This window comes from Athene noctua, chromosome 2 (assembly GCF_965140245.1).
Source record: "Athene noctua chromosome 2, bAthNoc1.hap1.1, whole genome shotgun sequence".
NCBI lineage: Eukaryota > Metazoa > Chordata > Aves > Strigiformes > Strigidae > Athene > Athene noctua.
Window position 1 is genome coordinate 146,397,311 of NC_134038.1, and position 26,554 is coordinate 146,423,864.

Consider the following 26,554-nt stretch of genomic DNA (forward strand, 5'->3'; position numbering starts at 1 on the left):
TTATTGGTAACTAGCAGTTTGTTTTAATTAAAGCTCTGCAATCACACACAAGTAAAACGTCCCTAATACAATGAAGAGTTTTGTGATTAATTTAAGCAGGGTAAAGATCCCTGCTCCATTGCTTTTCTATCCCTTTTCCTTTTCTCTCCTTCTAACCTCATGAAAGACAAAGTAAGCAACATTTTGTGCTAAAAATGGCTTCTTTTCACTTTGCTTGCTAATTTTAATCACAAATAAGAGCCATAGTTCATAATAGCATCATTGAAACAGTGTCTTTCCCTTAACTTAATTGCCAGTAATAGTTCCTCTAGCATTAAATCTCATTAGTAAAGAATTTCAAAATGTGTGTCTGGTATATAAGATCATATGCTCCAGCCACTTAAAATTATTTTACATCTCTGAGTATTTTCTAGTAATTTACAACATGCTTAGTTTGACTGTTTTCACACTTACTGCTTTCTCTTTTTTCTTTTTGTCATCTTCTTTCTTCTTTTTACTTTCTGGCATAAGATCATCAAGCCAGCTAAGCTCTCTTTTGGTGAAACATAAATCCATGAGCTTGCGAATGAACACTAATGCTAGAACCTTGAGGGAACCGTAAATGGAATAATTTATATTAAACTATTTAGAAGAACAAAAATGCACACACACTTTCAGTACATTCAGAATCTTTAACTGAAGCCCATCTTTGTAATACTGGTTTTATCTTACCGCAAAGTTAAAAAATGTCCACTTTCAATAGCTAATCGCAAATGAACTGCATATTTTCAGAAAATGAAAAGTCCTTGTTTCAGTAGTGAACAACTTGTACTACATGTTATTTTGTTTCCTTCCCCTCCCTTCTTTCTTAAGTCAGCAATTACATTCTGATGAGATCCTCGATGATGCACGTACTCTTGGAAAATTATTTACTTGTGTAACAGAAAACTTACCATCATTGGGAAAACAACAGCAGCTGCAGAGGCTTTAATCACCCACAACAGAACTAGACAAGTGAGCTGAACAACTGTAAAGATATGGACCTTCCAGAGTGGCACATAACGTAGATAAATCAGGTCAGGTTGATGTTTGGCAGGCATTCCGAACAGTTTTATACGGTCAAAAAACTGTATTGAAAAATAAAATTATCCTTCGATTAATTATTTTCTTCCCCCTCCAGAAGGAAATATACATTTTTAGAGTATTCCAGAAACATAAGTTAATCCCAAATAAAATACTTAAAAAAGGACACTGTACATTCAAGGGGGTGGGGCTGGGGGATATTTTGTTTTGTTGAGGTTTTTCTCCCCCTCATTACTACTACAAAATTTCAGAATGTTTCAGAAAATTTGTTGCTCAGCTACACTACTGAAGGAACAAATGCAAAAGAACTGAGAAGTCAAGGTACAACATGGTAAGAACAAGTATCTGAACATTACGCTCAAGAAATTGTCCTGCACACTATTCAGCCAATATGAGCTAACTTTATTGTTACTCACATAATGTGTTACAGTTTCCTTTTCATTTAGTGTTAAACAAAAGCAAATTGCTCATTAAAATCAGACTTTTACCTGAATGCCTTTTAATGAAGATACTCCCATGTAAAGGAAGACACCATACAAAACTGGCATTGGAATAAACTGGGGAAGAAAAAACACCCAGAGTCAACTTGTGGAAACAACACGGCCTACACAGCAATCCACATCAGTGAAAGACATAGAGCAAATTATTTTTTACGGTATATTTTACTTAAGTGAAATCTGTAAATGCTGAAGCTCTTTTAGAGAAAATACATGCATCACTGAGCAGCAAAAAAAAAATAATAAATCTAGAGCTATCAAGGCTATCACCAGGATTAAAAAAAGTAAGTTTCATCTTGACTGCCCGTTCATTCCGTTTTCTAGGTTGCAACCAAGATTTCTATTAATGGTAAGTATGCTGCTCTATGTTACTATCTGATAGGAACTCTATTGAGACTATCAACTTCATGAAATTGCTTTAAGTTTTACTTTTTATCAATAATCTTGCATTTGTGAAGCAGATGAAACAAAGAAACCCCCACCACCCCTACTAAGCTATGAAAATCTGCTAATTATTCAGGGTTAACTTTTGCTCCAATAAGACCAATTTAAAGGTAAGATAATGACGTTGTCCACTGATTTTCACTTGCATCAAACCTCTGCAGCCCACACAAAGCAAGCAAAGCTTTCTTTGCTCCTGAATCCATTAAACTTCTGAGTAAAAAGACAGCCAAGATACAATTCAAAATCTTAATAAAAACTGCCGCTGTCAAGCCTGAACAAAAGCCTTTACTGCAACTTCATAAGTGTGGAATAAAACTATCCCTTAAGGTTTTATTACTGCATATACGTGTGTTTCTGTGTGTGTCCATATATATAAAAACTTGTGTCTTCACTGTAAGCTCTATAGTTTGACGTGATAGTACTTCATTTAACTTAACTTCTGCATTAAGTCAGTATAAATCCATATATGGAACAAAAGCACAACCACCTACAGATGTGAGGTTTTGTTCTCCTTCCTTCTTTTGAACAATAACAGCCATCCACATTGAAAAAGGAAAACACTTCATAAAGAGCAAGTAGTAATAATACCATTCCTATTATCTTCAGTTGCATAAAAAAAATAGAAGTTTTAGTTTCTAAGAATCAGCTGTTAAAACATGGGGTAAACATGTAGTTTCAGCAAACAGCACATTTATCTTTTGCTTTTGAGCAACAATAAATCCATTTCAATGCTTCTGCTATTGATTCTGATCATTTGCATTATACATCTGAGCTCTTGGCTGAAAGCTTTTCAACCAGAGATTGTCAAATTTGAATACTCATTGTTAGTAACTGCCACTGCCTTATTATTTTCAGACATTTACATTCTTCAACACATACAAATGATCAGCTATTAAGAATCGATAATGTAGCTATAATTACTACAGTTTTATGTTCACAGGTTTATTTCTTTCCACTGTCTAAACCTGAACAGCCATTAGAAGTAACCTTTTTGTGAAATGACTTGTGATGTCCTTAAACAGACTTTTACAAAGTTCTCTGAAAGTATTAGCAACTGTGCAATTTATGCCATATCTCCTCTTTTGGCAACAAAAAGACAGGTTTTTTTAATTTCTCCCTTTAACTACTGGATTTAAAACAACAAAGCAGAAGTTGAATGGATTTTACTGAAATCTGAGCAAAAAGCCAACAGGACTGATTAGTTTTCTTCCCAATAAAATCTTTGGATGGGCACTATGGATACAAATTAAGAGACGAAGTGTAATCTGAGGCCACAATACAACCTGAAAAATGTTTATTACACCATGATGATGCATAAAATAATCTTGACACTTTAAACATCAAAGGATGTTTAATAAACCAAAGAATGAGAAGTGAACAATGTAATTTCTGATGATCACATTTTAAACCAGATGTTTCTATTTCTTCTGCTGTATTACTTCTACTCAAGAAACTCTGTATCTTTATCACACTCCTCTCTCTATTTACGCACTCACATAAAAACTACAGAACTATTTAGTCAATGTGGATTTGAGAAACTGAAAAATAGCTGGCAAGAAAATGAGGTAACACGGACAAAAGTTGCTTTCTTCACTACTCACTACATTTCTAGCTTGCTCAGATTTAATTTGCTTGCATTCTCCCCCATCCTTTCTATTCAACTAATGCCTGTTGTTAAAAAAAGCAATTTCAGATCAGTCTAGGCATATTTTACTTAACCTAATAAACCTTCTTAACATTATTAAACGCTAAACCACAATATCAAAAATCAAAAGCACAAAGAAAATACAAATATTTTGGAAAAACTGTCTTTTACCTTTAACACAGATGTCATGAACACTGACAGTCCCATCAGGACAAAAATCATCAATCCTGTCACTCGCTGTTCCCGGATTCCCAAAAACTTTGGTTGTTCTCCTGGTGCTGAGCATTCAGATTCAACTTTCAGGCTGTTAACATGACTTATAGACAGGACAGTTGCAGCAACAAACCATGGTAAACCCATGATAGAACATATCCCCAGCATAACACCAACCATGAGTAGATCAAGATGATAACCACAGCCTTTCTGTAAAATTAAGCAAACAAAACATTTGACAAACTTTCTATTTATTTGATACCATATTTATAACTTAGCTGGTAAATAACAGATAGCTATAAAAATTACACACTTTGAGCATCCACAAGGGTATATTTGTTCTTTATTAGTTAATATATGTATTTATTTAGTAGCTGTTGGAAATGTTTCAGTTTTAAAATAAACTTGACTTATGCAACATCAGTGTTTTATGAAAATTACTTTTACCTTCAGCTTATGTTCTTTCCTGTTTATAATAACAGCTGTTATTTGTTGATCCATGAAAATGAGGATGGTACAGAGTAAAGCAGGAACCGCAGCTATCAAGAGTGTCCACCAAGGATTGCTTCCAAGAGGATCTATGAACCATCCTCGGTCTTTTCGGGTGGGCTGAAGAAACAAGCATCAATGGTAAGAATTAGGGACTAAAGTAAAATGCAGATTTTACTGCTATGAACAGCTGCATGGAGCAGATTAATAGTCTCTTAAATATGTTTTTAGATTTTTTTCCAATGGCTTTGGCCAAAAGACTGATTGAGCTGTTACATGTGAACATGACATTTATACAAAGAAAATTAAAACAACTCCATTCCTTCATGTTTGCACATTTGCATGAAAGAATGCTTCCTTTTCAGTTATAACATAAAAAGCATAGTCTCTTCTGTCAGATGAGACATACATTCAAAGCAGAAAGACAAGATTACTTCATCAACTACATTGTAAGTAAAAAAGGTAAATTTCTGTTTCTATACAATTTCATTGTTCTACTGACTAAAGCATTTAAGAAGTTGTAGGTTTTTAAATGGTTTTATTTCTTACTTCAAATTTCTCTGGAACATGAAGTTTAGGAGAAGGTACTCCGACAAGATAGTCAATCAAAACCATGATTACTATGGTCAGAAATACTGCAAAGTCACTGATGGTAGAACGCACCTATAAAGAAAAGACTTGGGTTAACTCTTGCTTTTTCATCATTACACCTTGCATGTACAGAAAGACTATTTTTCTCTCCTATGAACAGTTGTCTATTTCTATTATATTACTCCACTAAACATTATATATATTGTCTCTTTTTATTTTAAAATTTAAGCTGCATGCCACATAGCACGGAATTGCAGAAGGTTAAGTATTCTGTACAACTGTTCATCCGATTATCTCATTTAAAAGTGATCTACTGAAAGAAGCAAATTACTTAAAATAACTCCTTCCTCATCTTCCTGTCCCCTCAACCCTACTAGGAAGATGGGCTATCACAGCTAGTCTCTTGTATCTTAATTCAGTAACATCACTGCAACAGATCCGGGTTATCAAAGGTGACTTTATTAACTATCAGGAATACAGTGTAGCTGATGTTTATAGAATATCTAACCAATTTTTTGGGGTTAGCAGAAGTAAAATTGTGTAAATCAATTCAAAGATGATCATTACATTAGCCTCTATTAGAAATCGCAATCCCCTGAGGAACCACTCAGAACCTTTTTTGCACATCAGCAGTTTGGGGAAAGCAATCAATTGTTCTGTACAGCTAGGTGAGGAAAACAGCAGGAGTATTATGTCTCCAAATGATGCCTGGCAATACCCATTAATATGGGTAGACAGGTCTTCTAATGTTTAGAATATCTCATTGTAACTGTAGGAAAGTAGAGAGTAAGCACTGAATTTTCTGCAGCCAATTTCCTTCCCCAGACTTGTTCATTTTTGAATTATTAGCTAATTTTCTGGGTTTGATTTCTTTTTCTGTCTTAAAAGAAATCTCTCAATACAAAATTCTGAAGCAAAATAGAAAATTCAACTCCATGAAGTTATACTAATATATTTATCCCAAGATAACAATAGTCTCTAATCAGAATTACCTTAGTTGGGAAATAGCGTTTGGTCTTGAATTGCTTAAGGAAAGAGGAGAGGAAAAATGTTGTAAAGAATAGTATGACAGACCAGAAGAGAACATCTGGAATATATGGTCCATGATGGCCACAAGCTGATCCATGAAACACACCATGAAATTCTAAACATTCCTGCAAAGAGAAAAACTCCTTAAATTTCTACATTTATTTGGTACATTCAACCTAACTTGCAGTTTTTAAATATAAAGTACATTTGAGAACTTTCACAATTCCAAAAAGAGGTTTCTTTCCTTCATCACTACCTCATCCCAAAATGCCAAAAACGCGCGCTGTCTCTTCCAGAAGAGTCACAGTAGCCATCCCTGATTAGTTTAGGATGCCAAAATGCTGGGAGATGCCCAAGAAGAAACAGCTTCTTTACATTCACCATATTTCTATTCTATTTCTCAAAGCATCACAAGATCAAATGCATAAATAAAGACTGAGGACTAAGCCCCAGAAAAGCAGACTATCCCAATATCAACTATCAAGCTAACAAACATGGAAAAGAATCTCCTCATTTTCTCCCGCCTCTTTACTCTGGACTTTGTTTTGTCTTGATAAAGTTAAGGAAAAACCAGACTCCTACAAAATGAGATTAACCCAACTGTAAGCAAAAAAATTTCTAGTAAAGTAGAAAAGCATCATAAACAATGGATTTGGAAAAAAAGAAAACAAAGTCAGACAATCGATCCCATCCAAAAGGCTCACTGAAATGCAAAGTAAAGAATTAAAGTAGACACATGGAGTATAAGGAAACAACAAGCCAATAAATCAAACAGTTGCAAGCAGCAATGCCACAACTTAAGTCTTTAAACAGGTTAATTTATCAAAAATTTAACTTATGACAAAATTTCTCCCTGCTAATCTACTTTGATTATAAGCACCACCAAATCCAGGATCAGTTCTGTCTCTCTGGAAACACTAAAGATGTTGAAGAGAATGAAAATGTTTATAAAATAAATATAAAAACAAAGTTCAAGAGAAACTGCCATCCTAGGTGAATACGGTAGACTATGAGCCCTTGGTGGCACATGGAATACTCTACAGCTAAAACTTAAGTAAAGCACTGAGGTTTTTCATAGTATTTTTGCTGTGCAAAACACCTTTTACTTTCAGTGTGAACATCTAGGCTCACACACAAGGAGAACCCATACACGGATATCTACTGCCATTTTAGACAGTCTAAGATGGCCAAAGTAGGCATACGCAGCTAGCAAATGCAACACAAAATCCATAGCAGATCCAAACCATTCAAGATGTAGGTGGAAACCAGATGCCAGGGTATGCAAACATGGTAACTTTTCTCCACCTACGCACAAAATTAGATGTTGTTATGAAATATCCAGTTCAGCAGGTAACACTTTCAAGCCTATTCCATCAAATAGCTCTTCTTTCTTTTAACCTTCAATTTTCCAAATAACTGTTTTCTTCCAACCAATAATTAGGCAGTTTCTTTGAATCTGTTGTAGTTTCATAGCAATGTCTAACAACCTAATGAAAAATGTTTGCTACCACATTTTAACTGCAGATTCCATCTTCACACCTCAAAAATATTTGTTCATCCTTTCCAGGAAACTGAAGAAAGAAATCTGTTTATTCCCCTCATCATATTCATCTGCACTTCAGAAAGAAGACTGTTCTGCCTACCAGGATTAAAGTGGCTACCTCAAGCAGACATTTATGATATTAGCATTTACTGCCATGGACCTGCCCATCCAAATCACTACAATGACTGTTTAAAGCATTATGGGAGGAATGAGAAAATTCAAAAATACAGTTTTAAAGAAAACAGTCCAGATTCAAGTAAAGAAAATAAACAGATGGAAAATATTAATCAAGACTGGCACCGTGTGGGTGTTTTTATACATACATACATGCACACGCACACATATATGTATCTTTTAGATACTCACAGAGACTGTAAGGTTACTCCATGCTATATTTTCCACGGACTTATTCATACTCCTCCACATCTGCAAAGTTTCATTGCTGGGTTTCTCAGGCGCAGAACACACACATCTGAATGAAAAAAAATATTAAATGCTTTTAAGCCTCATGTGCCAAAATGCAGCAATTTGCAGTAGTTTCAAAAATCCTGAATAGTTTTAATCAATTTATGCCAACCTTCTACGAAAGCAGCAGAGTACAAGGCTCCTCCTTACATGACATGAACTAGGATTATTAGTGGGGTGGGGGAGAATGAAGAATTCAGGAGGTTTATCAGATTGGACAAAAAGCCAAACTATGAATTTCAAAGAATTAGAAGCAGGCAAGATGTTGTGTGAACTATATGACTTATCTGCCAGTTTTTAAACAGAAACATACCTAAAAATAAAATTAAATAGGTAATATATACAGACCTCTACATATTGTAAATAAAAGATTACGAGAAAAATCCAAATGACACCACTTCCCCACTATACTAACGTATGCTGTGTTATTTCTGAAGATTTCTACACAGTTTGACTAATTTAGCACAAATAGTTTTCTATGACTGTGTACACATTAAGGTTTTTAGATTTCTATACAGTGTAACATGCCACAACGAGTCAAACTTCAGTTAGTCCTACTGTACACCAACATAAGAGAAAACAAAGAGACTGAAACTATTTAATTTAAAAGACTGGTGTAGATGACTCAATTTCAGCAACTCCTTTTCAAACCAGACTTGCCATTATCCTCTAGAAGTTTCAGAGTATTTTCTAAAATTTTGGTAGTCAGACATTTATCGTGCACTTGGCATGTCTTCTTATCTACACATGACCAGATCTGATCACCTGTAAATAAAACACCATTTTTGAGTATATAGAGAGCTAACTGAAGATGTAAAAATCATAAACTGGTCAGATTTAAAGCAATTGCATACATGCAGTTTTAGTAATTTTTTTGTACAAGTGCCCCTCCCTGCTGTAGTGGTGTGCAAACTTGGACTGCAGAATCCTTTCTGTCAGACAGGCTGACAGAAGTAACCATCAATTTAAAAAAAAAAAAAAAAACAAACCACAACACATGAAATATTGATTTAATGGGATGTTTTCAAATAAAGCTGTTCAAGTACACAAAACAGTAAGGTTAACATGCAAGCACCTATGTAGAAGAGGAGAAACAGATAACAAGCAAGAAATGTCTCCTTTTTCCATGAGATTCATCAGAATACTGAAAAAGCAAAGAGTCGTGGAAGGGCAAAGTTGCATCCTGATAGTGTGAAGGTAAAGAAGGAGAAAGCTCTAAATGTGCATGGGCAAAAAAGACCTAGATTTGCAAAGCACAATGTTTAGGGAACTTAAAAAGTAAATATACTTTCTTCTGATAACTGAGTTGTAAAGTAACAGCATAAGGAAATAGAAAAAGATTGGAAAACAGCAATTCCTATAAGGTAGTTGCAAACAGTAACTTAAGAATCAGCAGAAGAAAAGGGAACTGCAATAATAAGTATGATGAGACAAAAAAGAAAGCATCTTTAGTTACTGGTCAAGGCAGTAACATAAACAAGCACACTAAAGGAAGACTGAAAAATTTCTCAACAAATGCAAGGAAGATAAAGGATGCTACCAAGTAGACAAGTGAAAATCCAGGAAGAAAAGTATTTGAGTCAGTCTTCTGGCTCACTTAGCTGAAGATGGTTGTTCCACACCCTATTCCCCTGTTGGGGTACAGGAGGAAAAAGACAGGGAAAAAAAGAAATTGTAAAAGGCTGGATCTCCTACAACTTTGTGATAGGAAAAAAATATAGGACAAACCAAAGATGAACTCCATGGCACGTCCTGAAAGCCACGTGTGACACCTCACAGAGCTAAAACCAAGGAAATGTCACATTTTCCTTTCTCCACCCTCATGGCCTACCTAAGATAGTGTAGCAAAACACTTTCAGGTAGCAGTATCAGAAGACCTACAGACCTGCAGTACAGTTGCTGCCACATTAGTGAATTTAACATGCTCACATAGGAGTCCTGTGAGGTCCCTGAGCCACTGGAACAGAAGGATAAGCAGCCAGAAAAAGGGGGGATATATCGGGAGTGTGCTCCCATGGCCCACTCCTGGCAACATGGCCTGGTCTTAACAGCTGTTAAGACAGGAAAGTGAATGTAAATGCCACGTGTGAATGGAATACAAGAAGCAGTCTAAGCAGGTGTTTGCCCAAAACTGATCATGCTGAAGATGACTACATCAGATGGATTAAACAGGAACAACGGAACTACACAAAGACTTTTTGGGAGGAAAAACAAAAAGAAAAAAAAAAAAGAAATCATCCTTAAAGGAAGCACTGAAGAAGCATGAGCGTTTGCAAAAGCGAGGAGGGACCTTGGAGTGGAAACGCAATAGTCAAAATCTGGTTTGACACTGCTGGAAATTTACCCTGTAGGCATCATGATCACTGCCTTAGCCAGGCAGAGCAGCCACCAAGCAGGACAGTGAGTAGTCTGCCCTCCAAGGAGTGACTGACTCCAGGGTGTAACAAGCAGGGACTCCCACACCAGTATGTGACTTAACAGACTACAGAGAACCTCACAGGTACAAATCAAGCTGGAGGACACACATCTCCAACAGGAGGGAAGCACGAGCAGAGAAACCTGTGCTCCTCAAAGATGGTGTGTGACTGTAACCCACATTTCTGGGGCTCAGGGGTACATATTGGTGTGGGTGCAATTAGAACTTCTGAGTATTAGTAATAGAAGACAATTTTTAAACGTGTAGGTTCTTACAAGTGCTTCTTAAGTGTCTCGCATTGTGGTTTATCTGCTGTATTACTGATCCTGAATGCATGAATCACTGACAGTTGTGTGTTGTTGATGAATCAAAGAACAGCTTTGCTTTTGATTTGGTTTAAACTATGTGAAATGAACAGCTTCGCTCAGCAACAGTTAGCAGGATCTCCTCTTTCTGGCAGACGTGAGCTGGTAACCCAGTTAATCATATTTTATGAAACTATATCGTAAGCTTGGAAAGTCCACACTGAGCAGCAAAAGACAAAGCAGCATTTAAGCATATCATCAAAAACTAAAAAACAGAGTGTCAAGACATATGGCATAGAAATTACTCAATACTAATTTCACCATATAAGCAAACTCTTTTAATGCAGAAGTGGTACAGATGCAGACCAAAAGGTAGTGTATTGGGTTTGAGTGGCAAGGCTTTGGTAGCAGGAGGTCTACAGGGATGGCTTCTATGATTAAAGCCAGAAGCTTCCCCCATGTCTGACAGAGCCAATGCCAGCCAGCTCCAGGATGGACCCGCCACTGGCCAAGGCCAAGCCCATCAGCAACAGTGGTGGCACCTCTGATGCGGCACAGCAGCAGCCAGAAGAGAAGGAATAAAAAAAAAAAAAAAAGAGAACCAACTCTGCAGAAACCAGGGTCAGTGAAGAAGGGGAGGTGATGCTCCAGGCACCAGAGCAGAGGTTCCCCTGCAGCCCGTGGTGCAGCCCCTGGTGAGGCAGCTGTGCCCTGCACCCAGGGAGGGTAACGGTGGAGCTGAACTCCACCTGCACCCCGGGGAGGACCCCACGCTGGAGCAGGGAGATGCACCCAAAGGAGGCTGTGACCCCGTGGGAAACCCACGCTGGAGCAGGCTCCTGGCAGGACCTGTGACCCTGTGGGGCACCCACAATGGAGCAGTCTGTTCCTGAAGGACTGCACCCTGTGGAAGGGACCCACCCTAGAGCAGTCTGTAGAGAACTGCAGCCCGTGGGGAAGGACTCACACTGGAGGAGCTTGTGGAGGACTGTCTCCTGTGGGAGGGACCCCACACTGGAACAGGGGAAGAGAGTGAGAAGGAGCAGCAGAGGCAAGGTGTGATGAACTGACCACAATTCCCATTCCCCATCCCCCTGCGCCGCTGGTGGGAGGAGGCAGAGAAAATCAGAAATGAAGTTGAGCCCAGGAAGAAGGAACAGGTGTGGAGAAATGGTTTTAAGATTTCTATTTTCTCCTTACCCTACTCTGATTTGATTGGCAAGAAATTAAAACTAATTTCCCCAAGTCAAGTCTGTTTTGCCTATGACAGTAATTGCTGAGTGATCTCCCTGTCCCTATCTCAACCCATGAGCCTTTCATCGTATTTTTTCTCCCCCTGTCCAACTGATAAGGCGGTGTGATAGAGTGGCTTGATGGGCATGTAGCATCCAGACAAGGCCAACCCACCACAGGTAGAGAATACACAACTGCCATAGAAATAAATCAAATGTAAAAAAGATACACCTAAATAGCTTGATTATTGCATTCCTTAAATGAAATAGTTATTTTTGTACTGATAGTTTTACTGCCCATTACTGTGATGAATTGTAATATAATAGTTCTACTCCAGAAAGAAAAAATATGGCTTTATTGTATTTTTCTATTATTCTCTCTCAAAAATTAATTTATTTTTAAAGTCAAGTATTCCCCATAATTATAGTAGAAAGCAACACTGTTTAAAGATGTTAACTCTATTCACAGCATAGGGAAGTTGCAGAAGCATTCCATGCCTCAGCTTCCTGGAAATAATCCTCACCCAGGTGGGGTAAACTATCATGATTTCTAGAAGTGGCAAGGCAGAACTCCTGTTCTGACCTTTAATCTCCAGGCTGACCATTAATAAAGCTGCAATTAAAGCAGGTATTCTCACAACCCCTCATCCCTTCCAACCACCCATAGCTAACACAGAAAATTCAATTCCATAGCATCCTGAATAGAATTTTTCTGAGGTTTCTCATGCCCGCAACACCCCCAGCATTCCTCTTACCCTTCCACAGAGAAGTACACATTGCAGTTTACTAAATGGTATGTCTCTGTACAACAAACATTTTTCCTATGTATTTTACCAGCAGAGAGAAACTTGGTACTTACGAATATAAAGTCAGTTTATCCAAATCATTGTGCATATTGAAGGCATACACTTCTCCCAGATGAAAAAGCTTTTCCAATGCCTCATAAATAAATATGATGCATATAAGCGCTGCAAAAGCTTCCTCAGTAAATCGAGTGATGTAACACACAAGGCTGCTGGCATCCGTGGCTACAAGCACTATGCATAAAAATGCAGTCCACAAACCAATGCTAGTTCGCAGGGAAAGGTAGGAAAGATCATAATCCCTGCATGAAGAAAGAAATAAAAGTATTAACTGAGCCAGAAGTCACCTGTGCTATATTCTATTTGAAAACAAATACTGAGGCCAAACTCTAAGTATTCACCACTGTTCTCATCCTTGAGGTTAATTCTGAAGGAAGCTGAAACTTTTCTGTCTCGTTTTCCACCAAAGCAATGCAACACTGCAAGGTGTTTCCAGGATTGAGGGAGCAACTATCTAGTTTGGGGATGAACTTTCCAGAACTACCTAGATGACTTCTCCTAGAGGGCAGATCAGTCTCTATTTACCCCTGCAGAATCAAAGCCAACATCTCCACACAGTCAGAACATAGCTTTTAAGTCCTAGCCACTTAGTAACACTGATTTTCTCATTAAGGCTCACCAGTGCCTCACAGCTTTGCCAAACCACATCCATCTCTCAGTCTCTTTCTGCTGCATTTACATATTCATGGGCATCCACTTTTAACACACAAATGCTTTCAATTAAAGCTATTCTAACAGTCTAGGAAATTATACAGTGCATCAAGCCAACACAAATGTCACTTACCTGCAAAATTTGAATAATATTTTTTCAAATACTAGAACTGGTCCAGTGCTCCCCAAAATAGTAAGAGGTTGCCCAGCAAAGAGAGAATAGGCAATCCCAGTTAATGAGGCTCCAAAGAGAGACTCTATTGCACTCTGTTTGGGGGAAAAGAAAGTGCTGTAACTATGCTGCCTTTCAGGTTAGTGTTTAGCATCACATCTGCATAAATACAGTTTTAAGAGGCATTAACTTAGAAACAAGACAAGATGTAAAAACACTGCAATTAATATTGATGTTTGAGACAAGAGTAACTTAACACAGTTTTGCAGTAACAATACCATGGACAAAAGATTTTGCAAACTTCACTCCTGAGAAACATAAAGCCATCCAAAACCATGAGAACAAGCTACTAGTCCTGCTAGCTATGGAGGAAAAACATACCAACAATTACTACAAATTAAAGAAAAAAAAAAGTTACTCAACATGTAGTTTATGGAAAGAACTATCTGTCTCTGTAAAGCAAATATATACATATATATATAGCAACATACCTGTACCAAGACATGATACGGTGTGCCGTATCAAACCTGCATCAGTCAACCAGGCATTACAAAAGAAAAAACTGACAAGCAGAGGTGCAGGGGAAATTACTGAACAATATTGGTTTATGTATACATGACACCAAAAATAGATGAGCAGTAAACCAATGTCCCACCTGGTAATGCATTTCTTTTCACTGAAGTACGATTATCTACTTCAGTTCTTGAATTAAATGTTTTACTATATGTTTTACTTTACTTCTGCTAAAAATAATAGTTACAATGCACCTCAAAAGAGAGGAGTAGGACTTTTTAGATACTAAAATAATATTAAAGTTACTTGAAAGTAGTTAACTACACCATTTACAACTATGAGAAGTCATGGATTATAGATTAAAATTCCACCAGGAACCCTTTAAAGTGTTTGCTATTTTGCAATCGTGCAAGCCTAGGAAAACAGTATTTATGCAAATTTCAGCTCCAATTCAGAAAAGCATCTAAAATCGGGTAAAATGGTTTGCTGAACTGGGGCTATTAAAAATTAAAGTGTGTCCTTTGTTCATTATGTTAGAAAAAAATATATATAATCCCAGTCTCTCGTTCTATTATCTTTGAATCAGTGCTTTTGGTTAGTCAATGCATTAACCTTGGGGTTCTCAATCAGGGTGGCAGGGACAGGAGTACGGTGGAGGTGATGACCTCTGGGAATGTGAGGGAAGGTTTCAAACACAAACTGTGTACCTTACAATGTCAGCTACTGTGCTTGAACATGTGTGTGCAGTGACTAAATTTTATATTCAATGATGCACACCAAGTATCTGAAGGCAGGAACAAACCCGCAAACAATTCCAGATAGCTAAAAGAAAGAAGGTGTTTAAGAATCAAGCTTTGAAAGGAGCGTATTTTCATAATTACACGATGTACATTCAAAAATTACATCAAAATTTTGATAACCATTCCTACATTGAGTGGCAAAAACAGCACATGGAAAAGATATAATTTATTTCTGTATTTGCTATTAACTTGAAGCGCTACATCAATAAACAAAAATCTGACTCAACCGCATTACATGAAAGAGATAAAACAGTTAACTGAATTTTAATATAGTACAAGCTTAAAAACTTGATCTAAGTATCAAGAAAAATTTTTATAGCATCATAAGCTTTACCAGAATCTTAACATTTGTAAAGGACATATCTGAATACATCCTTCCCTCCCCCAAAAGAACAGTGGCTTGTTTCTTCACGATAGATTTAAAAACAGAAAATACACTTCAAACTAGTTTACTCTGTGAGCCAATTGACACAAACACTAAGTTATTAACATTTCTGATGTTAAGTATTCTTTCCCTGCTCCAAAAAACAAAATGCAATGATATTTTGGTTAAAAAGGTGCTGGTGTTATCTACTGTCCAACATAACACTACCAAAATTTTCTGTAGGAGTGTAGTATTTTCTGCTCATAAACCTTAGCCACTTTCTTTTATTGTTAACAACATACCATTAGTGAAAGCTTATACATATCCTGTCCATTACTTAAACACACAATTGACTGCTACCCATACACTGCAGGCATTATCATCCTCGTAGGCCTACTACTCAAGGCCAGTAGATGTTCTTGGCTATCCACCTTGAGCCTCCGACTTTGCCTAAAGTAGGCCTAGTGGGATGGTGCACCTTTACTGCTATTCATTAAGTAGCCAAAAAGTAGGTAATGCAAGCCTTTTCTCAATTCATGAAGCCATTCATCCAATAAGGCAGGATAAACATTTTTTACCTCCACTGTGCATCTTCTCCTGTTCACATGGGTTCCCCAACATTTTCCACAGCAATTACCTTTTGGGGAAGATCTGCTTTGGGGCAGACTAATCAAGTGCTGTGGGTAAATTCTTCAAATACAAGTATAAATAAATGAGACAAATGCACACAGTGACTTGCCTCTGAAGGTCTAAAAGCCTGGCCACTACCATTCTTTGTACTCACTATTCTGCCTTGTGTAGCTTCTCCCAGGAGCCCTCCAAAAGTGATTACAGGAGACATACAGGCACAGTATAGGAAAAGAATCGAGGCCAGGCACTGCAGGCTTAATGCATCCTTGAAGTCACTCAAGAAAAAAGGTGCTTTCCTTTGGATGTCAAGTATCAAACCACCAAAAAGCCTAAATAGGTGAGATGAAACTCGTCAAACTGTACACTAAAGGATTCTAGCTAGTTCAAAACTATGGGCTACACATGACTGCCAGTGCCTATTGCCAGCACAAATTAGCTATTTCATAATCCAGATTAAAGCATAACAGTTTAAAATGTAAACGAGAATCTTATCTATTCCAATTCAATAGTATTCCAAATATAATCAATCAGGCTACCCACATTTTTAAAAGCTGGCTAGGTACTTTTGTATATGGGCTAGATACTGAAAAAATCTTTGCAAGTAATTTTACCTAAATAATGTTTTAAATCAAATTGTTTTACAGTATTCAAAACAAGGAACAAAAATATGTTAAACCTCAACTCAAGACCCCTGCATTGATACATTTTCATATTACTACTTCACTGAGTAGTTGTCGCTTTTTGATATAAATTCTCTACAAACATATAGTTATGTCCATAAATAAATTTAGGTTTATCATGTTAACAGTGTTGTCACCTGGAGTATAGAGATAGTCTACAAATGAAAATTAAAAAGCAGACATGTATAAGTTAGTTCAATTGAGTAAAGTATTAGCAAGAAATTAAAAAGTTTCTGACAGTTTCAAAAAAATTTTCACGATTCCAAAATACTAGATATAATTTTTACCTAGAAAAATTTGATTATACTTTGAACTATTAAAAAAATGAAATTTTTCCATTCCTAAGAAAAACAATAGTCTCATCTAAAGATAATTCTGTGAGCAGGAATTAACTTCTTGGCTCCACAGACTGTCTGCAAAGAGGCAAAAACTAAGGATAACAAAGCCAAAATGGTAAAAATCAACACAAATGTTGTAAAGTCCTTCTTGCAAAGGTATGAGATCCTAAGGTTTAATCTTCGCCAGGTATTTCCAATGTTGGGGACGTTTTTGGCAAGTATTTCGGAATTAATGGAGAACAACAATGTAACACAACTGAAAGAAATTCCTTCCATTTTGTTTTAGATCTAAGAAATTTAACCAAAACTGAAACCTAACCAATACCAAAGCATTTTTTGCCACTTTATACTCCTTGTTATTCCATTTTGCATGTCTGATAAAACAGCCCTGCATTAGTGGAAATTTTTAGTAGCTAGCCCAATACTGAAAATTGTATATTCCTGCTATAATTATGATAATTGCATGCTCTTGACAATTAAAAATTAAAACCCAACTCTTAGAAGTTAGTTAAATTAGGCAGCATCTTATATGAAATCCTTCGCAAATGTGTTGAGAAACATTGCCACAGGCTTGAAAATGCTTTAAGCAGATTGGCATTTATAGGCAAGAATCCAACACTTGAAAAGGAAAAAGGATGCGTTCCGACACTTACACCATGACTTTTTATGTTCAAATGTCATGATTAAAAACTGTGAAGACTTATCACTTTTATTTCTTTATGGTAGCTAGTATTTATGGAAGTGAACACACCTTCCAGTTCTCTCAAGTTCAGGTCCAGCATGATGGCCTTCTTCTTTGAGAGTCTCTCCTGTAGGAGTAGATCCATTTGGAAATTTAGGTACCTTCCTTTTCTCCTATAGAAAAAAGAAAAAAAAAAAAAAAAAAATCGTACTTTGAGACTGCCTTTGCACTATAAAGTATAATTCAAAGACAGACTGCAGAGACTCTATGCTTTCCAAACCTTTTTCATATTCCCAGCTTATCAGTAGTTCTCCATTTGCCAAATTCATCTTTTGTTGAATAGAGATTACTAAAACTGTGCAACACTCCCCAAAAGATCTTATTATTACCTTGCACAACAGTATTAATCTTCCCTATTTCTACAAGAAATGTCTGAAATGTGATGAAACAAAGCGTACCTTTTCAAGACACAGTAGAGGCTCAACCATGAGGCCTAAGAAATCTTTAGATTTCCCCCCCCACCCCGTCAATCATTTCCAGAGCAGAAGCCTCTAGCTTCTAACAGAAAATGACCTCACTTTATGACACAGACAGCATTTAGTTGAAGTAGAAATGAGAAGTTATTCCAGTATAAATAAGCAGCCATTCCCCTATTGAGCAGGCTGCTCACCAGCTCCTCATAAATTTCTCAGGCGAGCTTGCCTTCCAAAAACCCACAAGCCCTGCTTATTTTGGAAATGAGTTAAGTGGTAACCTCAGGCTATTCAGGATTAAACTGCAGTGCTGTCATCCCTTGCATTCCACTCCCTTCCCCAAGTCACCACTGGATTTGACACCAATCTCAACCTTCTGAATCAAGACCACTGGGGTCTATCCCCCACTTCTGATGGGTAGCAGGAATACCCCTCAGTTGTAAAGAGGGGAAAAGGGAAGAAAGCAGAGTCTCTCTAAGGTCCAGCTTCCCCTGGCTCTCATTCTAAACTTGTTTCACAATAGAGTGATATGATCTATTTTTATCTATTTCATAAACATTCTATGAACATTATATGCTAGACAATATACATTAAAACATTTCAGTCAAAGTCATATGTAAATAAAATTTTTTAAGAACTACAATATTATTGCTGTTCATTGTTCGATTAATAATAAAATTTATAATATGAACTCAGGTGCAATTTTGGACCAATTCTCCTAGATCTCACATGAAGTCGTTTCAGTATTACAAAAGAAAAATATAGTAATTCTACTATAAAAGTACAATTTACTTTAAAAGTACAGCAGGAAACTGATAGAACACTTTTTTTTTTTCTTAAATAGACTATTCATTTGTTCTTCCAAATGGATGCGGGGGCTGGTTTACTAAAGTTTATACTCACTACACAATTTACTTGCATTGAGAAATGGCATTTTCAAAGTAAAAATCACAGGAGCTCCCAATGAACTTTTTTTCTTTTACCTGGGAAGGAACACTTTTTGGTGGCTCGATTCGTATAGATGGATCCCATTCTCCTGGAGGCAGGACTGTCACTTGGTCTAAAAACTCATCAATTCCTGACAACAAATCATTTCGGTCTTTTGCTTTATAGGCAACATCATGAAAAACCTGCAAGAAGAAAGCACCCAACCTTTTTTTTTTTTCTTTTTTTTTTAAAAAAAAGAAGGAAGTGATTACAAGGAACACTTCATTATTGTTAAGAAGACATGGGAAATTTTTTCAAGGTCCTCAGAAGTTAGGCTTTACGTACATACTTTTGCATTAAGAACTACCTGCATGCACACCCCTATGGAAGATAAAATAAGGAAGTCATATCTCCAAACTCAAAAGGAATATTGACTTCATTTCTAAAATTAATTAAAAAGTTAATCCTCAATATTCAGTAAATCAAATCCATGTACTATTGCCTGAATAATTCTGCCCTACAGTCACTGTGCCAATATGCTGTCCTAAAACAGGACAAAACCCAAACCCTATGCTCTTTTACAATTACAACACAAACTGTAAATAAAACAATCCCTGAATCCCAAGTTGTATTTTACCGAGAGAAAAAGAAATGTTAGTTTAGCTAGAAAATACTCTTTGCAGCAGATGATCCTAAATTGCTGCTGTACATTTGAAACCTGAATTGTTTGTCTCCAAAGACTTGACCATTAAGTCTTCTAATTGTAAATTAGACCTTTGAATAATTTGAATTTACTGTTTCAGTGATCTACAGTATTCCTAAAAATCAGACTACCTCAAAAGTTAGAAGCAGCAACCAAAGCTTTTAATATTCATTTATCACACTGGACAAATACTCTATTCACAGACTAGTTGCCCAGTTGTAAAATGAACAATTTCTGGTTTACATTTCCAAACTTTAAATTGTTTTAAAGTAAAGAAATATTAGAATTTCTGGTAGATAACCGTAATAATTACCAACATATCAGCAGAGTCAGATTTAAAACATCCTGATTTTGCTCAATAAGATGACAATAGTCTTAAAAAATCCAGATTCCCCTGTGCTCTTTAAAACTGTTCACCAGGACTCTAACCATATGACTTCAAATGCCTAGTAAAATGATAATTGTAATTGTTTGACCTCACTCCGATAAAAATAAATCTGTGCTGACTCAATCGCACACATTCTTAAACATTGTCTGGAACACTTATGCAGTTTGTCCTGTCCTTTTCAACATATAGTCGTGATTCATATCAGATGCAGTTCTACTTAAGAGTTTAATACAAAAATTAAATCTATACATCAAAGTTAAAATATTTTCTAAAAGAATTTTCTTCAAGAAAGACAAAGAGAAAAGTTAGTTTACCATTATCTAGTTCACTAACACAAGAAATAAGTAAGTTTAACAGTTTTTCATTTAACCAGATTGGGTTTTTTCGTTAACCTGTTTCTCCAGAATACATTTATTGAAAATAGTTGTTCAATACTTTAGTCTTGACTTCTTTAACTACATGTGTTTAGAATACATCACTCACATCATCTGTCATAAGTGTTGCTATTGATCTTCCAATTTCATGGTACTGTGGAGCTTTTCCTGCTGGTCCCAGCAACAAAAACAAAAACCTGTGAAGAAAGCCATCGAGATGAATATGGATGACTCATTTGAATATACTCAGAGGGTTCTTTAAAAATAACGTTTAAGGAAAATTTAGTGGTAAAGTAAAAATATCTCTTCACCATTTCAGATCTTAAACACCAATGCAAGACTAAGAAAAGACTCGCTTCAAAGTCATTACTGGAAGGAACTGGAATCCTGAACCAAAATTACTCTGAAATCTTAATTAAGCCTAATTTTTCAACTTCTTATAATGCTGTAAATGTAGTGCAGATTCAGAGGCTAGAGTTCAATGAGTATTTCCCTCTGGATTATAAGCCTTTCTGACATTCCCACTGGCAAAGACCCCTTAGTGAGGGCCTAGGAGCCTTATCACCCATTCTAGCTTCTCTAATGATCACCACAGGATTTAAGCCCTCTCACTTGCTGTGACTGGGTACATCACACAGTGGATGCACAGATATACTTCAAGCAAGACACTGGACATACTCATATAGGCACATCCTCATCCAGTGTCAGTGGAACGGAAGGGAACCTGAATTTTGAACACCTAATGTAAGAGTGACATTTTGGGAAGGGAATCCAATCTGTGGATGGGTCACAGCATATGTTAACAGACAGTTTCCATTTCCAATCACAGTAACAGTTATCACACTTCAAAAACAAAAAAAACCCTCAACAAAACAAACACTTGAACAAGACTTGTATCATCAATTCAAAAGGATACAAACCAAAGTGAACCTCAGTAATTCTTTCCACAACCTTCTTCCTATACTCCATGAAAATTAAGTTACTAAGGGCAACACATTTGAAAGAAGTAGTGCATCCTTTCACCTCACAGTACAAAAAGTTCAATGTTATTTTTCCTTTGCAAGTTGACTACCCTAACTGAAACTGAAATTGCATATACTATCGCAAATCTGCAAGTCTACACCACTCTGAAAAATCTAGGACAGGATAATTTTAGCAACATTAACACAATAATCTGTATGCAGAAATTTTGGAATTTCCTAATAAACATTAGGAGCACTAACGTCAATTACCCTCTGAAAATTCTCACATTTAGAAGAACACTGCCAAGATTATTTCTGCCTTTCATTAAGAGTATATAAGCTAAAAATTACAAAGATAAACAAGCACTGTGATATTTTAAAACATTAAAAAACACCACCAAAAAAAAAAAAACAAATGTACAAATTTATGCCAAACGCCACAAACCAGCCCAATACATCAACGTGCACAGACAATGAGATGTCCTCCATGATGACTGATGAAATGACCTGCTATCTGCATCATGGAACCTGCATTTTGACATTTTGATCATCTGTGGTAAATACACCCACAGTATACTGGCAAGATCCATTGTGGGGGGCTGGGGTGCACCAGGCTGGATGTCATATTACAGACTGAGAAACAATTCAACCCATTAGCTGCAAATTGGTTACTTGCAGTGTCAATTATGTAGATTTGAGCATATAATAAAAAAGTTAAGTTTTTGCACCACCTAGGTTATTCATGTACAGGTATTTGTATGTAAAGAGCAGAGCTTCAGATTAGACAGACTTTCAGACTTAGGGACTCTTCCCCACTGTTACGCTGTGTCATGTTGAAAGGAACTGTAACAATCTTCATGTCCACCTTCAAAATGACAACACAACCTTGAAGATTCATTGCTTTTACTCCAGGTCAGCTATCAGTTTCAACTTCTGCACTTGCTAAGACAGCGTCATCATATATATTTAAAGCATTCAGAGAATTTTATGGTGGATCTCATTTCTTCAATTTTTGCAACAAATGACTGGAATCATGTTGAACAGAAGTCTACATTTCTTGATCTTAATGGAGTATGTACAAAAATTTACAACTATTTAAGTTCTTAAATATTATTATCTTACTGTACATGTAAAGCCAGACTTTCCAAGCATTTATTTACCGTGTAGGAACTGGAACCTCTGTGAGACCTGAGAGAAGCACAGCAGGGGAGAGCCTCACAAAAGCAATAATGGGTCTTTCTAAAAAATCTACTTCTCCCACTAATACATTTGATGCTTCTGCTCCCGAAGGAATTTTCCTCATGAAGTTCATATCAACCTATTCATACAAAGATGAAACAAGTGTTTATTCCCTTACATTTGTTAGCAGAATTTTTTTAACATAATTGTAAGTTTATCAGTATTTACTAGACATTTATGCTACAAACAAAAAAAGCAAATTAAATATCCCACAGTACAGAAAAGACAAACATATGTAGAAAAATGTCAGCCAACCAGCCAACTAATAAACTATTTCCTAAAAGTTAGAATTACTACCACCTACTGTATTCTAAAAGACTCCAAACTGCATAACCACCTTTTTAATATTACTTATCATGACAAACATTCCATGGTAGGACATAACTTAACAAAAATCTATGCACAATCAACTAAGAAGAGTTCATGTAATTACACATGGTTTCTAGAATGCAATTAGTTATTTCACAGCTACGTATTTCAGATGTGTCAATTTTGAAAATTAATTTCTATGTTTATGTTTTCATCCATAAAAACCATGATGGCTGAAAATCTTAACATTCATTTCTGTACAGAAGTACAGAAGAGCATTAGAAAATGGTACAGCACATGAACTCTGTGTTCACATACATATACACACACACAAGCACCAGTTACGTTGCTATCTAGAGAACTTACAGGTGGCCTCTTGAGTCCCACACCAAGTGTGCCACAACTACAGTGCCAGGAGGCTGACTCCTGCCCAACAGGAGACAAGGCAGGTGTACAGAAGGACAGGCCAAGCAAAAACATAAAAACTGTGACAGAGGAGCAGGAATATATGGCACCTGCCATGATTAGATGACAACTACAGTTTAAGTTAGCTTTCCTTAAACATTACTATTTAACTTGGCAAACCACTTTTCTTACAGTGTTTCACAGTGCAGATGACACTACAGACTGAGTTTTACAGTAAAAGCCATAATGGAACATGCCCAGCAAATTTAAATTATGAACGAAATACAAGGGATTCACAGTATTACGCATGATTTCCTTCAGAAAGTGTATTAATGCTCCTTAATGATTAAGATGTACAATAACTTTTGTACAGCAAACTCACAAAATATACAAAGCAAATCCCCTTTAAAAGCCCTCTTCACAAAAAAACCCAGAAAGTCAGCCCTAGAAAAAAATATATTACAACACTATCTACAAAATTGTTTTCATAAGAGTCTTTACACCAGATCTGAAAATACCTCCACTCTACATGAGAAAGTACAGCACCTGCACTCTTCAAGTTAACAAAAATACTGAAAAGATCAAACAGGAAGTTCAGTCCCACTGGGAATTTTTTCAAAACAGTTGACACATTTAGCCCACACTATATTCTGACTCATACATGCAAGGAACATCTTAGTACCTATGTCTTGTGTACACTCATACACATGCGTACATACGCGTGTCTTAGTTTAATTAAGAGGGAAGTTACAGCCACATTTTTGTTACATAATTGTTTTGTGCTAAACATGAAGGTATTTAATGGTATTTACCTTACTAAAATCAACTGTGCTGTTTTCTCTGCTTCCTCCTGTCCCAGTACCTTTAATGTCTCCACTTTTCCCAGTGTCTAAATTTCCAGGTGCCGACTGTGGAGATGCTAATAGCCCTAAATTAAAACAAAGGCGGTAAGTTCAAAATGGCGTATGAAATAAACTGAGTATGCAACACTACCAAAATTCAATGTGGCAGCTTGCTTAAAGCAAATGTGCAAGTTATTCAGTAAGAGTGCCCTACATTAGTATAATAAATGCAACATTAACAAGTCACTGTGTTGTCAAAATAATGATGTAAATTTAAAAAATTAAGTATTGCCCAAATGATGGCCATTTGCAGAACAGTCACCAGAAAACAAGACCTACTTTTAATTGCAGAAAAAATAACAACTGTTTACATTTTATTCCTAACTACTCTAGTAGTTAGTAGATAGCATCTTCACTATATTTAGAAGCCCACAAACACCAAAACCAAACACCTCTGATATCTAGTGTGCTGTTGTGTAGCAGTTATTTCAATTGTAAAAAGCCTCAGCAAGCCTCAGGCTACGACTACAAGGAATGATACCCTGGTAGTTAACTAACCTGTACAAGTAAATAGTACTACATGAAGAACAGAGAGCTTGAAAACCATGATTTCAGTCAGTAGACCAAAGGCTTCAACTATTGACTTGACCAGCTGTTACTATATGAAATGGTGTCTATAACACATTAGGCTAAAGAAGCACGTATAATGAAGTTATTCAAGTTAAATGTACAGCTTCCCTGTAACATCTGCAACAAGAGAAAGTAATTTTATATAGTTTGCTACATTCCTAGCAACACTGAAATGAAGGTTCAGTGAAGAGTGCAAAAGGCAAGTAACCCAGGTGTTCATACACACTGAATTCTATGATGCGCCATGGTTATCCCTACCCAACCATCATTTGAAAGCTGGTCTGGACATGCATAACCAAGCCCAAATCCTCTCCTCTGGATTATAGAACTTGTTCAGCTTATCATGCACCAAAAGTGTATTTGGCCTTGCTTGTCTACACTAGACCTTTCAGGTGTGGTGATAAAACATGCTTCAACGGGCTTTCGAAACCACATCTAGACAAAGACTAAAGTCTAAACATTGTACTACATGCAGAAAATTTGTATTTAGATCAAGTGTCATTCTAGTCAAGATAAAACTGAAGTCCTCACTGGCTACCTTTTGCTATCATTCTATCACAACTACTGTTGCATAACTATCTACTTGCATCCCTCCAATGTTTACTGATTTAGCAATCTGACATTTTTTAGCATTTCAAATGACAACTGAAGTAATTTTATTTGATGCCCAAATTTATTCCCAAAAAACTCTTTCAAAGAGCCATCATATCTATGGGAAACATGCAGGTCCAAGCCTTCACCATTAATTTTCATTCCTGCAGTTCACAGGGATATAAGTGGTGTGGGTAGTTTTTCCTGAGGCAAAAACCAAATGAAATTAATAAGCTGTAATTTCCTTTGTGAATCCTAACATGCACAAGTAATTAGCTAACACTATAAATACTACATTCAGTTAGCTAGACAAAAAAACCCCACCAAACCATCACATTCTACCCTTCTGCTCGAAGACAGATGCGTTATTCACAAGAATAACTAAGAGCAATTAACCACCTGTGAAATCAGCTGTTCAAAGTATTTAACTGCATAAGTATTTAACTGACATATTTGTAGGACTAGAAATAGAATAGAAATATTAAGCAGTTGTTGCAGAAAAGGACCATAATATGTTTACACATACAAACTTTTTTCACTTTTTTTTCTCCCTATGTAACAATAAAGGTAACTGAAGATGTGTATGACTGATGAAAGATGAGCAATAATGCATCATTTTGCACTTCTGACAAATGCCCTGTGAGCAAGAGCAAGCAGAGACTAGAACAAAAAGTGGAGAGACAATCAAGGAAGAGGATTAAAAATAAGGATTCTACATATTAGCATAAACTAATTTATTATCTCAATATTAAAGTGATATTTATTCTTCTAAAAGGTTTACCTTCAAAATTTCTCCAACCAGTCACAGTTAAGGTTCACAAGTTTTGGCACAGATACAGGAACATTTGTTCAATCACAAAACGGGTAAATAGGTTTCCTTTCTGTTGGTCTTGAAGCCAAACAGACTGCTGAGCTCACATGAGAATACTGCTTACAAGGCTTCAAACCTGAGCAAGCATTTCCATGTGATACTGCATTTCATTATGCATATCAATCCATCTGGTATTTGCAGGGAAACTCTGAATAAAGAATTATCATTTCTCATTTTGAGTAAAAACTCAAATCTCACACTAATAAAAGAACTTAC

General features: G+C 36.4%; 1 protein-coding gene across 15 annotated transcripts in view; it reads right to left on the reverse strand.

The window, feature by feature from the left end:
• Positions 1-26,554, reverse strand: part of SLC4A7 (solute carrier family 4 member 7) — a 102,563-nt gene that overhangs the window by 10,953 nt on the left and 65,056 nt on the right. For 10 of the 15 annotated variants that reach the window (XM_074900565.1, XM_074900562.1, XM_074900551.1 and 7 more), the window contains 16 exons: positions 24,217-24,332; positions 22,612-22,769; positions 20,599-20,686; positions 19,081-19,227; positions 17,694-17,797; positions 16,079-16,253; positions 13,579-13,712; positions 12,791-13,036; positions 7,880-7,985; positions 5,934-6,095; positions 4,900-5,013; positions 4,309-4,470; positions 3,820-4,071; positions 1,551-1,619; positions 933-1,106; positions 454-585 (listed from right to left, as the gene is read on the reverse strand). In XM_074900565.1, the coding sequence (XP_074756666.1) occupies positions 454-585; positions 933-1,106; positions 1,551-1,619; positions 3,820-4,071; positions 4,309-4,470; positions 4,900-5,013; positions 5,934-6,095; positions 7,880-7,985; positions 12,791-13,036; positions 13,579-13,712; positions 16,079-16,253; positions 17,694-17,797; positions 19,081-19,227; positions 20,599-20,686; positions 22,612-22,769; positions 24,217-24,332 (2,339 nt within the window). Of the gene's footprint in view, positions 1-453; positions 586-932; positions 1,107-1,550; positions 1,620-3,819; positions 4,072-4,308; positions 4,471-4,899; positions 5,014-5,933; positions 6,096-7,879; positions 7,986-12,790; positions 13,037-13,578; positions 13,713-14,907; positions 14,953-16,078; positions 16,254-17,693; positions 17,798-19,080; positions 19,228-20,598; positions 20,687-22,611; positions 22,770-23,365; positions 23,426-24,216; positions 24,333-26,554 lie in introns of all 15 variants that reach the window. The other 5 variants (XM_074900558.1, XM_074900560.1, XM_074900559.1 and 2 more) reach the window with 3 other exon arrangements.